General features: G+C 60.6%; 2 protein-coding genes across 2 annotated transcripts; both read left to right on the top strand.

Annotated features, from left to right (window-relative positions):
* The first annotated feature begins 298 nt into the window (after positions 1-298).
* PSMD3 (proteasome 26S subunit, non-ATPase 3) lies at positions 299-7,453 on the top strand. Its single transcript, XM_059489351.1, has 12 exons — positions 299-576; positions 1,878-2,068; positions 3,231-3,368; positions 3,520-3,656; positions 4,265-4,455; positions 4,622-4,725; positions 5,898-6,012; positions 6,126-6,245; positions 6,324-6,427; positions 6,621-6,776; positions 6,871-6,921; positions 7,006-7,453. The coding sequence occupies exons 1-12, from the start codon at positions 405-407 to the stop codon at positions 7,081-7,083; spliced, it is 1,557 nt and encodes a 518-aa protein (XP_059345334.1). The 5' UTR covers positions 299-404; the 3' UTR covers positions 7,084-7,453.
* Positions 7,454-9,735: 2,282 nt separating this feature from the next.
* On the top strand, positions 9,736-11,632 carry CSF3 (colony stimulating factor 3). The gene is made up of 5 exons (XM_059489352.1): positions 9,736-9,751; positions 10,179-10,348; positions 10,662-10,769; positions 10,889-11,035; positions 11,419-11,632. Exons 1-5 carry the CDS (start codon positions 9,736-9,738, stop codon positions 11,587-11,589), a joined length of 612 nt encoding a protein of 203 aa, XP_059345335.1. The 3' UTR covers positions 11,590-11,632.
* The last annotated feature ends 2,006 nt before the right edge of the window (positions 11,633-13,638 follow it).

Consider the following 13,638-nt stretch of genomic DNA (forward strand, 5'->3'; position numbering starts at 1 on the left):
CACGGACAAGCCCCTCACGGGACCTCAGCGAAGACTCGCTCGCGCCCCCAAAAGGCGGGAACAGCTCAGCACCCGGCGGAAACCCCCGAAAGCTCTACGGAGATTCCCGAAGGAGAGCAGCGAAAGAAGCCGATTGATACCGGAACCTTCCGAGAGGGCTCGACGATAACGCCCGAAAATGCAGGCGAAAATCTACGAGCGAAGACGGAAATACCCGAGACCATCACGAAACTCGACGAGCGGCCGCGACGGAACTCCCCGAGCGGTGCCCGAGCCATCCGAAAGCGCGACGGAACAACCCGAGCGAGGACGGAAACTGACGAGCGAAAGGCGGAAGGAGACGATCGTGTGTCGCTCGTCGCTCGGCTGGTCGCGCCTGGCGGCCCGTTGTGCAGTGTCACGCCATGAAGCAGGACGGCGCGTCCCGCCGCCGCGGCGACAAGGCCAAGGCACCCCCGGAGGGACCCCCGCCCGCACCCCCCGACGTCGAGATGCACGAGGAGGCGGCGCCGGTGGCCCCCGAGGCGGGCGGAGAGCGGCAGCCGCAGCGGGAGCTGGACGCGATCACGCTGGAGGGTGAGGGGGGGGTGTTGTTGTAATGGGGGTGGCTGTGGGGATGAGGGGGGACTGAGGGGGTTGAAGGGGGTCTGGCACAGATTGGGGGTGTTGGAGGGGGGGATTGGGGGGAGGTACAGGAAGCCCTGAGGGGGTCAGGGTGGGGGTACCTGAGGGGGGCTGAGAAAAGGTGATGGAGGAGGGGAATGGTGAGATCAGTGCTGGGGGCTCTGAGGGAAAGAGAACTGAGAGCTGAGTTTAGGGTAGGGGACACTTTGGGGAAAGGGAAGGGGAGAGGGGAGGTGTGTTTGGGGGGTGTCACTATAGGGAAAGGGATTTAGGGAGGGAAATGGAGACGGGAGCTGTGTTTTCTGTGCGGGAGACACTGGAGAAGGGTGTTTGGGGCGGTGTGTGAGGGAAAGGAAGGGGGAGGTTGGTTTTGGGGTCACTGAAGAATGGGGGATGGAATTGTGTTTTGGGGCCATCACTGTAGAAGGGAATTGTGAGGGTGAGGGCGTTTGGGGACAGACTGTGAGGGGCAGGGGGGCTGCTGTGCTGGGACCCCATGGTGGTGCAGAGGGAGAAAACTCTGCAAGGGCCTTTCCACCGCCCTGCTCCAAACAGGGCAGGGGGGACACTGGGGACACCAAGAGCAGCTCAGAACAGCAGAACAGGGCGAGGGGGCAGCCCTGGGATTTGGGCTGAGGGGTGTCCGTGTGTGCCCCCACAGACATCGAGGAGCACGTGAAGCTCCAAACAGGGCAGGTGGGATCACTGGGGACACCAAGGGCAGCTCAGAACAGCAGGACAGGGCGAGGGGGCAGCCCTGGGATTTGGGCTGAGGGGTGTCCGTGTGTGCCCCCACAGACATCGAGGAGCACGTGAAGCTCCAAACAGGGCAGGTGGGATCACTGGGGACACCAAGGGCAGCTCAGAACAGCAGAACAGGGCAAGGGGACAGCCCTGGCTTTGCTCAGGGGTGCTGCTGGCAGAGGATTTTTCCCCCATAGACATCAAGGAGCACGTGAAGCTCCAAACAGGGCAGGTGGGACACTGGGGACACCAAGGGCATGGGCAGAGGGAGCTCAGGGCAGCAGGACAGGGCGAAGGGACAGCCCTGGCTGTGCTGGCAGAGGGTTTGGGCTGAGGGGTGTCCCTCTGTACCCCCACAGACATCGAGGAGCACGTGAAGCTCCAAACAGGGCAGGTGGGACACTGGGGACACCAAGGGCAGGTGGGAACAGCAGAACAGGGCAAGGGGACAGCCCTGGCTGTGCTGGCAGAGGGTTTGGGCTCAGGGGTGTCCCTCTGTGCCCCCACAGACATCAAGGAGCACGTGAAGCAGCTGGAGAAGGCGGTGTCGGGGAAGGAGCCGCGCTACGTCCTGAGGGCCCTGCGGGCTCTGCCCTCCACCTCGCGCCGCCTCAACCCCAACGTGCTGCACAAGGCCATCCACGGCTTCTTCACCTCCAACTGCACTGTCAGGGACTTCCTGCTGGGCTTCCTGGAGGAGGTAGGGACACCTGCTGCCCTCCCCTCTGCCCTGCTCTGCTGACACCCCCCTAACCCCTGTAGAATTCTCTCTGCCCGCAGAGACCAACCGAGGACTTCCCCAGGCATTTTCCTGTGGGAAAATCAGAGAAAAATAATGAGAAACAATTCTTATCTGCACTTGCTGCACCTGTTGTTGTGCACGTGTGGGTTGTGTTATGGAGGTTGTTTACCAAAGGGGGATTTCTTGGTTAGACACTGGTGATGGTGTTTAGTTTAAAGTTTTAGTTAAAAACTGGTCAGAATTATCATTTAAAGAGAATGACCACTTAAGTCAAAGCTGTATCAGACTGTCTGTAAAGGTGATGAGCTTCTTAATAAATATAGTTTAATATAGTAGAATAAAACAATTGGTCAGCCTTCTGCAATCATAAATAATGCTAATTATTACCTAGCTGGGAGCCTGCAACAACACTGCCCCAGCACAGGAAGGATGTGGAGGTGTAGGAGTGAATCCAGAGGATAATCAAAGGGATGGAGCAGCTCAGCTGTGAGGAAGGACAGGGAGAATTGGGATTTTTCAGCCTTGTGGAGGTGTAGGAGTGAATCCAGAGGCTATTCAAAGGGATGGAGCAGCTCAACTGTGAGAAATGACAAGGAGAATTGGGATTGTTCACCCTGAAGAAAAGAAGGTTTAGGGGTGAACTTATTGTGGCCTCCCAGTATCTGAAGAAGCAACAGGAAAGATGGAGAGGGAATATTTACAAGGGCTTGGGGTGACAGGACAAGGGGAAATGGCTTGCCACTGACAGAGGGATATTTGTCAGAAATTCTTCCCTGTGATGGCAGTGAAGCACCAGAATGGATTTCCCAGGAAAGTTGTGGCTGCCCCATGCCTGGAAGTGTCCATGGCTGGGTTGGACAAGGCTGGGAAAAACCTCATTTAGTGGAAGGTGGCAGGGTAGGGATGAATTGAAGGCCACTCCAACTCAAAAAGCCTGGAATTCCATGATTCTTTCCCTCTCCAAATAGCCTCTGGAGTAGGGCAGTGGGGTCTGGGGACACTGGGGATGAGCAGCCCCTCTGCTCAGACACAGATGTGAGCGGGGACAGGTCCTTGCAGTCCTGGGCTGGCTGCTGTCTCCACACAGGGACGGTGATCCCCAATTTCTCTCTCCCCTCAGTCCATGGACACAGAAGCTGAGCTGCAATTCCGCCCAAGGACAGGGAAAGCAGCCTCAGCCCCTCTCCTGCCAGAGGTGGAGGCTTACCTGCAGCTGCTGCTCGTCATCTACCTGATGAACAGCAAGAGGTACCCCGAGGTGAGACCCTGAGCTGCCCCCCAGCCATCCCCTGCCTCTGCCCCTTGCTGTCCCTCATCCCAGCAGTGTTTGCTTGTTCCCCACAGCCCGGGTGGTCTCTGCCCCTCCTGGGATCAATCCCCCTGCTCTGACCTCCCTTGCTGTCCCTCAGGCTCAGAAGGTGTCCGATGACCTGATGCAGAAGATCAGCTCCCAGAACCGCCGCGCCCTGGACCTGGTGGTGGCCAAGTGCTACTACTACCACTCCCGCATCTACGAATTCCTCAACAAACTCGACGTGGTCCGGAGGTGGGATGGCTGTCCCTGAGCTTGATCCCCCTGTTTTCCTCCCTCTTTTTGTGGGGGGCTGTCCCTGAGCTTGATCCCCCTGTTTTCCTCCCTCTTTTTGTGGGGGGCTATCCCTGAGCTTGATCCCCGTGTTTTCCTCCCTTTTTTTGTGGATGGCTGTCCCTGAGTTTTATCCTTTTGTTTTCCTCCCTCTTTTTGTGGGAAGAGCTTGATCCCCCCTGTTTTCCTCCCTCTTTTTGTGGGAAGAGCTTGATCCCCCTGTTTTCCTCCCTCTTTTTGTGGGAAGAGCTTGATCCCCCTGTTTTCCTTGCTCTTTTTGTGGAGGGCTATCCCTGAGCTTGATCCCCCTGTTTTCCTCCCTCTTTTTGTGGGAAGAGTTTGATCCCCCTGTTTTCCTCCCTCTTTTTATGGAGGGCTGTCCCTGATTTGATCCCCCCTGTTTTCCTCTCTCTTCCTGTGGGAAGAGGTTGATCCCCCTGTTTTCCTCTCTCTTCCTGTGGGAAGAGCTTGATCCCCCTGTTTTCCTCCCTCTTTTTGTGGAGGGCTGTCCCTGAGTTTGATCCCCCTGTTTTCCTCCCTGTTCCCCGACTCCCTGTCCCACCCCACAGCTTCCTGCACGCCCGGCTCCGCACGGCCACGCTGCGCCACGACGCCGACGGCCAGGCCACGCTCCTGAACCTGCTCCTGAGGAATTACCTCCACTACAACCTCTACGACCAGGCTGAAAAACTCGTCTCCAAATCCGTGTTCCCCGAGCAGGCCAACAACAACGAGTGGGCTCGGTACCTGTACTACACAGGTGAGCGGGGCTCGGCGCCTGCCCTGCCTCCCGGCACCTCCGGTTCCTCAGAGAACCCCTTTGATCAGCTGGAGGTGGGGCTTCCAGGCAGGATTTGGAGCCCCATCCGTGTAGGTCAGGTTGGATTCACTGGGTGGCTTTCCCCACCCGCCCCGTGTGGGCGCAGGGCGGATCAAGGCCATCCAGCTGGAGTACTCGGAGGCGCGGCGCACCATGACCAACGCCCTGCGCAAGGCCCCGCAGCACACGGCCGTGGGCTTCAAGCAGACGGTGAGTGAGGAGGGGGCAGGAGCCCCCTGGCTTGGGGCTGAGACCTCTTGGGGTTGGGATCTCACAGGGGTTGGTTGTGGGACCTTCTGGGATGTCAGGCGCTGTGGAATTTGGGTTGGGAACTCCAAGGTTTGGGACCTTCTGGGATGTGAGACCCCATGAAATTTGGTTTGGGAGCTCCCAGGTTTGGGACCTTCTGGGATGTCAGACTCCATGGAATTTAGTTTGGGAACTCCAACGTTTCGGTGTTCACAGATGGTTGTGAACTCCAAGGTTTGGGGCCTTCTGGGCTGTCAGGGGCCATGGAATTTGGGTTGGGATCTCCCAGGTTTGGGACTCCTCAGGGTTGGGATCTCACAGTTCTTGGATGTGGGACCTTCTGGGATGTCAGGCTCTGTGGAATTTGGTTTGGGAGCTCCCAGGTTTGGGATCTCCCAGGTTTGGGACCTTCTGGGATGTCAGACCCATGGAATTTGGTTTGGGAACTACCAGGTTTGGGATCTCGCAGGGCTTGGATGTGGGACCTTCTGGGCTGTCAGGGGCCATGGAATTTGGTTTGGGATCTCCCAGGTTTGGGACCTCCTGGGATGTCAGACCCCATGGAATTTGGTTTGGGAGCTCCCAAGTTTGGGACCTTCTGGGATGTCAGACCCCATGGAATTTGGGTTGGGAACTCCAAGGTTTGGGACCTTCTCAGATGTCAGGCCCCATGGAGTTTCATTTGGGATCTCCCAGGTTTGGGACCTCCTTGGATGTCAGATCCCTTGGGATTTGGGACTTCCTAGGATCAGGTCCAGGGCTCCCCAGGGTTGGGCTCCACGGGGATGGTTCTGGGATCTCCCAGGCTTGGCACCTTTCAGGATGAGATCTGGGAGCCCCCAGGGTTGGGTTCTGCAGGGACAGGTGTGGGATCTCCCAGGGTCAGGCCCCATGGGGACAGATTTGGGACCTCCCAGGCTGTTGGGCCCTGCAGGGATGATGAGTGCAGGACCTCCCAGGTTTGGAACTTCCCAGGGACAAATCTGTGACCTTCCAGGCCCCACAGGGACAGGAATGAGTTTGGGATCTCCTGGAGTCTTGTGCCCCATGGGGATGGGTGCAAGACCTCTTGGAGTGCACAGGGACAGTTTCAGGCCCCATGGGGACTCACTCAGAGTCTTGCTGTGCCCCAGGTGCACAAGCTGCTCATCGTGGTGGAGCTGCTCCTCGGGGAGATCCCGGACAGGCTCCAGTTCCGGCAGCCCTCGCTCAAGCGCTCGCTCATGCCCTACTTCCTGCTGACCCAGGGTATGGCTGCCCACCCCTGTCCGTCTGTCCTTCCTGCAGGGTCAGGGGATCATGGAATATCCTCAGTGGGAATTCCCTTTCTCCTTCCCCCATTCCCACCTTCTTCCCTCCAGCCGTCAGGACGGGAAACCTGGCCAAGTTCAACCAAGTCCTTGACCAGTTTGGGGACAAGTTCCAGGCTGATGGCACCTACACCCTGATCATTCGGCTGAGGCACAACGTCATCAAGACAGGTAGGAGGGGAGGGTGTTTGGGGACCCCCAGCAGGCTGGGCAGGCCTGGGGGCTGCATCCCCTTCCCTTGTCCTGCAGGTGTCCGCATGATCAGCCTCTCCTACTCGCGCATCTCCCTGGCTGACATCGCCCAGAAGCTGCAGCTGGACAGCCCCGAGGACGCCGAGTTCATCGTTGCCAAGGTACCAGCACAGGGAATCCCATCCCTGTGGGATGTGCCCACAGCCCCCACCCTGCCCCATTCCCCCCCAGCCCTCCCTGCAGCACCGCTGGGTTTGGGTTGAGGCTCCTCCAGGGAGAGCTGGGGGACGCTCAGGGGACTCTGTGTGAGCCCTTGGGGACATCCCATGCCCTGCCCCGTGCCCGGGCTCGCAGGCCATCCGGGACGGCGTGATCGAGGCCAGCATCAACCACGAGAAGGGCTACGTGCAGTCCAAGGAGATGATCGACATCTACTCCACACGGGAGCCCCAGCTGGCCTTCCACCAGCGCATCTCCTTCTGCCTCGACATCCACAACATGTCCGTGAAGGTGAGCACAGCCTTTCCCCCGCTCCCTGGTGGGGACAGCAGGACGTGGCTCAGGGCTGGCTCCACTCTGAGCTGCTCCTCTTCTTTTTCTCCAGGCCATGAGGTTCCCACCCAAATCGTACAACAAGGACTTGGAATCTGCAGAGGTGAGATCTCTGCGGCCACCACGGCCACGGGAAGGATGTGGCTCCTGTCCCCAGCTGCCACCAACCTCGGCCTTTGCTTTCCAGGAGCGCCGGGAGCGTGAGCAGCAGGACCTGGAGTTTGCCAAGGAGATGGCAGAGGACGATGACGATGGCTTCCCGTGACCCTGGGCCCTGGCTGTGCTTTTTTATTTGTCCCTTGGACAGATGGTGGCTGAGCAGGGCCCTCCGTCCCCCCCAGACCCCCTTTTATAAATCCCTGCATGTCTGTACTGTGGGAGGGGACACAGGGGGTTCCCTGGGCCCACACCCCCTGACCACCTGCACTTGTGGTGGGACCCCCTCCCCAATAAAACATCCTTCAAAGGATCCCTGTGGTGACATCGGAGCCGATGCCGGGGGGCAGCGAGGGGAGCGGGGCTGGAGGGAGCAGGAGTGGGGTCTCCACTGGTGCCCTCCCAGCTCCCACAACGGGGTCAAACTTTGTTAAACTTCAATTATGACTTTTAAAATAAAAGATGGAAAAACACCAGCCCAGGTGGCTCCTGCTGTGGGTTTGTTGGGATGAGGAAGGGGCATGGGGCTGGTTTGGCGTCTCTGCTCTCTCTCTCTGGGGCACCAGAGATGGGACTGGATCTGGGTCAGATCCAGTCTGGGGGACTGGAGCTTTGTCTCAGTGGTGCTGGGGGTGGCCTCAGCAGCTCCAGGATAGTATCCCAGGAGGATTCAATTGGGAAAGGCACAGAGCCCCCCACAACACCAACCCTGGGGGTTGATGGGGACAGGGGACATGCAGCCACTCCAGGTGGCTCCCATCAGCATCTGGGATGAGTTCTCTGAGAAAATCTGGGAATCTCCCAGCCCCGCCCATGCCGGGATGGCAGCCAGGGCTGCAGGTCAAGAGCGGGGCTGTCCCAGCCCATTCCCGCTCTGGGGATCTCTGGGGGAGACCAGTGAAGGCAAGAGCCCAGCCAGGGGGGCTGGGGCTGGGGACGCAGGGGCATCCCAGGAGCACTGGGCAGCTGGCAGATGCCAGGAAGGGGCTGAGGGTGCCCAGGTTGGGCCCCAGGAAGAGGAAGGGCGGCCACGAGGCTGAAACAGAACAGGGTGGGTTCTTGGAACAGTCCCTGGACCGAGCAGCTCCAGACCCATGGTGGGGGTTTGCTGGGCCATCTCCTCCCCCCAACACCCCCAGTTTCGTATCTGAAACCACTTCCTTCCCTGGAAAGCTGACAGGGCCTTTGGGCACTGATTCAACCCCCCCACGCTGCCAGCACAATTCCTGAAAGCACCATCCTGCTGAGAGGGCAGATCCTCACCCTCTGGGCTGGTCCTGTGGGTGCTCAGATTGAGGGGACCACCCTGAGCCCCTCAATGGCCACCAGGTGGGGACAGGCAGAGCTGGGGGGGCTGTTTCTCCCAAAAATCCCATTTGCAGAGTGCTGGCAAGGTCCTCTCACACACCCAGAGGGCAGAACGTTTAGTGCTGCCAGGTTCCAAGGGAGGTCAGCAGTAATTTTTAGAGTTCACACCTGGCTGTGCCAGGAAGGCTCTGCTTGGTACTCATGGATTGGCTGCACTGATGGGGGTTTATTTCCCAGCTGGAGGCAGAAACTTCCAGGACTTCCAGCTTCTGGGAGTGGTGCTGTGGCTGTACCCCACTAACTGTACCCCACAAATTACCCCACTGGGTGCATGGCCCATCCCAGTGCCCAACAATATCTGCAACTTGCAGAAACCAGGTTCTCTGTCCCCATCGCTGTTCCCATCCCCATCGCTGTCCCCACAGCCCCCAGGAGGGCAGCGATGGGACCCAGCCGGGGGTCAGGGGTGCAGGATGAGCCTCCCCAGCCCAGTCCTGCCCTGGGCTCACCCTGGCCGGGGCTGTGAGGGGAGCGGGCGCCTCCCGTGCCCCGGGCAGCCCGTGCCGAGCCCGAGCCGGCCAGCTGGCACCCGGCCAGCAGATCCTGGAAGGACTTGCGGGAACCGGCACGAGCCAAAATTTCCTCGTACACGCAACGGGGCCGGGAGCAGCCAGCCCGTGCCAAGGGCTGCCCTGGAAGCCTCTTCCCCGCAGGGCCACAGCGGGGGTTTGGGGTCAGCCCGATGGGGCCGGTGCTTGGCGCTGCACTGGGCACAACCCGGCCCCACAGCGCCCAGCAGGGCAGGATCTGGCCCCGTGGTGCTGCCCCAGGGAGCCACAGCCCTGGGCACCTGCCTGGACCGGGTCTCACTGCAGTTGGTGCCACCGCCGTGAAGGTCACACCGCCAGCACCCACCCTGGTGTGTGGGGCAGCTGCCAGGGGGTGCTGCCCACCTGGCCGGGGATGGGGACAACCCCAGAGCGACAGCAGCAGCGAGAAGCCACCATCCCCTTGGCCGATCGCCTGCGAGTGACCCTGTGAGTGACCCCGCACATGACCCTGCTGTGCTGAGCTCTGGCACACCTGGCCAGCGTGGTGGGAACCCGGCGAGCAGGTTAGTGAGTCACCGAGGCACCTCCTGCCCGTCCCGGCACCCGCCCCACTGCCCGGGCAGCACCGGGGGCTGCAGCCACACCGAGGGGCACCACTGCCCACCGGCTCCGGAAAGCCCGGGCTGAGGCCGCGGCCGAGCACCCGGTCCGGGAGATTTGCATGCTGTGATTAAGGCAGTGAAGCAATCGCGCTGTTGCCTCATCGGTGAGAATCCCCGAGACCCATGTGCGCTATAAATGCCACCCGATCAATGAACAGCCAGGCAGGAGCGAGAGGAGCCGAGCCGGGCTGGGCAGGGCCGCGCTGCACAGAGGAGGAGACACCGAGCCGGGCACCCACCATGTGCTTCCTCACCCGTGAGTAGCCACGCAGCACCCCCATCTCCCACTGCTCCCATTGCACCCGCTTCCCCTGCTGCTCCTGTTACACCCAAACCACCCCTAAAACCCACTTTGCCCACAGCACCCACTGCCCCCACAACCACAGCATCCACTGCTCCCACTGCCCCCAAACCACCCCTGAAACCCACTTTGCCCATAGGATCCACTGCCCCCAGAGCACCCCTAAACTCACCCTACCTGTAGCACCTGGTGCACCCACACATCCAGAGCCCCCTGCTGCTGCCCTTGGCACTGGGAGCACTGGTGTCTCTCCCCTTTTGGGGTCTCTGCCCTGTCCCCAGGCCACACTGCTGCTGCCACCATCCCCAGGGTGGTCCTGGTTGCTGAGCCCATCCTGGCTGTGGGGCTCCATGGGGTGGGCACTGAGCTGCTGTCCCCACAGGTGGGCTGGCACTGCTGCTGGCTGTGCTGCTGTGGGCACCGTGGTGGGCGCTGCACGGGGCACCGCTGACCGAACTCTCAGGGGACCAGGACTTCCAGCTCTTCCTGCAGAGGAACCTCGAGTTCACCCGCAAGATCCGCGGGGACGTGGCTGCGCTGCAGCGCCTGGTGGTGAGTCCCACACGCTGCCGAGGGGGGATGGCAGCCACTGCGAGGTCACAGATAAGGTGACCCCCTCCCTGCCCTTATCAATACCGCAGGGCCAGGAGCCAGCAGTGTCCCCTGCACTGCCCAAGGCTCAGCCCCGGGGTGTTGGGGCACCCACCGGGGACATGTGGTGACCTTCCTGGGTACGCAACAGCCACACCTCCGTCCCCACGGCACCGGCTCCACTCCAGGGTCCCACAGCTCTGGGATGGGATGTTGGGGGTGCTGGGTGTGTCGGGGTCCTCTGGTATCCTCACCTTGTCCCCTTTGTCCACAGTGTGACACCCTCCAGCTGTGCAAGGAGGACGAGCTGCTGCTGGTGCGGCAGGACCTGGACGTCGCGCAGGCGCCGCTGGAGCAGTGTCACAAACGCACCTTCCAGGCCGTGAGTGCGGGCAGCCCACCCCTGCCACGAGCTGCTCGCGGCTCAGGCCACCCCAGAGCCTCCGTGTCTTGGTGGCCAGGCCATGCCCAGCCCCACTGACCATGCCATGCCCACCGCAGGAGACCTGCTTCAGCCAGATCCGTGCCGGCCTCCGCGTCTACCACGGCTCTCTGGCCACCATCCGTGCCCTGCTGCCCGGGCACGCTGGGCTGGTGGACACCCTGCAGCTGGACATGGCCAACCTGTCCTCCAACATCCAGCAGCAGGTGAGGGGGCAAAGTGGGGACGGGTGGGTAAAGCAGGGGCTGCATGCCAAAGGAGGGGTGGGCACAATGGGGGCTGCATCCCAAAGGAAGGGTGGGAATGGTGGGGGCTGTATCCCAAGAGATGGGTGGGCATGGCAGGGCCTGCATTCACATGGCAGGGGTTGTATTCACAGGGATGGGTGGGCACAGTGGGAGCTGCATTCACAAGGATGAGTGGGCATGGTGGGGGCTGTACCCCAAGAAATGGGTGGGCATGGTAGGTAGGGGTTGTATTCACAAGGATGGGTGGGCACGGTGGGATTTACATGCCCATGAAGGGCTCACTGTGGCAGGGGGGCATCTCCAAGCCTGGAGCTGATGCCTCTGCCTCTGCCTGGCTGCAGATGGAGGACCTGGGCCTGGCCACGGTGACGTACCCCACAGAGAACCAGGACCCCGTGCCCACCTTCTCCTCCCAATTCCACCACCAAGTCGGCGGCTTCTTCATCCTGGCCAACTTCCAGCGGTTCCTGGAGACGGCGTACCGGGCACTGCGGCACCTCGCCAGCCTCTGACCCCTGCCTGTGGATGTCCCACCTGAGGGACATCCCGGGAGCACCCCATTTCCTGCTTATTTAATATTTATGGCTATTTAATATTTATCTGTCTGGGGATGCTCCCCCTGCCAGGGGATCCCGCCGTGGATCCGTGCACAGGTCCCTGTGCAGCATCACCCTTGTTTAATATTTAAACACAAGCGTATCTCTGCTACGAGGTTCTGGAGCTGGGCTGAGCCCCCACAGCTGCTGCTGGCACTGCCCGTGCCTCAGTTTCCCCATGGCTCACACTGCTGGGGCTGCTGCATCATCCCAGGGGAAAACATCCCAGGATGAGGATGCTCCAGAGCAGCATCTCCCTGTCTGGGCTGCAGCCTGCAGGGACACATCTGATGGGTGTTATTTCTAGTAATTAATATTTATTAGCCATTAAGGAGGGAGGGGAGGGAAGATGCAGCAGCCTACCAGGATGAGACTTTTCTGGGGAGCCCCAGCACTTTGGGGAGCTGCATCTCTGCTCTGTCCCCCTTCCCTGCTAAACTCAGAGTTCTTATTGCAGTTTTAACTTATTTGTGTCCATCTCTGGCCGGAAGGAGCCACTTGGACACATTCCCATCCTCCTGAGCCTGACGCAGCCCCAGTCCCGTGGTTGTGTGGGAGCTCTGGGCGTGGGGGGTTTTGTACTGTATTTATTGCTGCAGCTGGGTGAGCCCCAAGAAACACCCGCTTTTTTTCTACGTGATAAAAATGGAAATAAACTCTATTTTTGCACTCTCTCTCTCTCTCTCTGTTCCTCTGTCTCCTGCTTGCGTGGGAGGGAGGCAGAGTGGCCAGGCTGTGGGGACACAGGGACAGAGACAGGAGGGATGAGGGAATGGGACATTGGGGTGGGCTGTGGCTGCTGGTGTCAGCTCAGAAAGATGAAATGCAGACCCCCAGTGCCCCCACCCCACAGCCTGAGCCCGCTGAGGGTCCGGAGATGCTGTGGGGTGGCCACTTCCTCCCACACCCACAGGGCTGCTTGGGCAAGAGCCGATTCCTAGAAAGCTCTGGAAGCCACCCACGCCTGCCCAGGGCACCAGAGCTGGTTTGTGGGCTCATCCCGGGGCTGGTGGCACTGGGGGTCCCCAACTACCCTTGTGCTGCTGCTGTGACACAGGGAATCTGCCCAGGGATGTGCCAGGAGCCCTCCCAGTGCCCAGGGATGTGCCATGGTGGGAGGAGGCTTTCAGCAGTGAGGAAGGCAGAGTGGATGGACAATGTGAATGAGCAATGTCAGAGAGCCCTGGGTGTCTCCCTTGCCCTAGAAAGCCCCTAAGGGCACCCCCAGCCTCTCCCCAATGGGTGTTTGCCCACCCTGGGCTGTCCCAGCTTCACCAGCCCCATTCCCATGGCACTGGGAGTCCCCAACCACCCTTGTGCTGCTGCTGTGACACAGAGAATCTGCCCAGGGATGTGCCAGGAGCCCTTCCAGAACCCAGGGATACTCCAGGAGCCCTCCCAGAGCCCCCGGATGTGCCACGTGGTAGGAGCAGGCTTTCATCAGTGAGGAAGAGTGGATGGACAAAAGGGGCACCCCCAATGTGAATGAGCAATGTCAGAGAGCCCTGGGTATCTCCCTTGCCCTAGAAAGCCCCTAAGGGCACCCCCAGCCTCTTCCCAATGGGTGTTTGCCCACCCTGGGCTGTCCCAGCTTCACCAGCCCCATTTCCTGCCACTGGGCCCACGCTGACATCCCATGACCAGCAGCATCCCTCACCACACTCACTCATCCCTCACCCCAGCATCCCTCACCCCAGCATCCCTCAATGCACTCATCCCTCACCCCAGCATCCCTCACCACACTCATGCCAGCCACACAGTGCTGGGGGGTGCCAGGGCTCCCAGTTCCTGCCCCCCAGCTTCCAGCCCTGGATCATGAACTGCCAGGGGGAAGCCCTCACCCTCGGGGTGGGCAGTTCCCTCCCTCCTGCCCCGCTTACAGAAATCCCCCTTCTCCTGCTCCAGCCCCTTCCTGGAAGGGGAAGCGCCGGTGCCAGCGCCAGGCACGGAGCTGCCTCGGCAAAT

This window comes from Ammospiza nelsoni, chromosome 26 (genome assembly GCF_027579445.1).
Source record: "Ammospiza nelsoni isolate bAmmNel1 chromosome 26, bAmmNel1.pri, whole genome shotgun sequence".
In the NCBI taxonomy this organism is placed as follows: domain Eukaryota; kingdom Metazoa; phylum Chordata; class Aves; order Passeriformes; family Passerellidae; genus Ammospiza; species Ammospiza nelsoni.

Coding starts and splice junctions, on each gene's coding strand:
- PSMD3 (XM_059489351.1), top strand. CDS start 405: ATGAAGCAGGACGGCGCGTCCCGCCGCCGCGGCGACAAGGCCAAGGCA. Junction 577..1,877: donor GGACGCGATCACGCTGGAGG/GTGAGGGGGGGG, acceptor GTGCCCCCACAG/ACATCAAGGAGCACGTGAAG. Junction 3,369..3,519: donor ACAGCAAGAGGTACCCCGAG/GTGAGACCCTGA, acceptor GCTGTCCCTCAG/GCTCAGAAGGTGTCCGATGA.
- CSF3 (XM_059489352.1), top strand. Junction 10,349..10,661: donor CTGCGCTGCAGCGCCTGGTG/GTGAGTCCCACA, acceptor CTTTGTCCACAG/TGTGACACCCTCCAGCTGTG. Junction 10,770..10,888: donor ACAAACGCACCTTCCAGGCC/GTGAGTGCGGGC, acceptor TGCCCACCGCAG/GAGACCTGCTTCAGCCAGAT.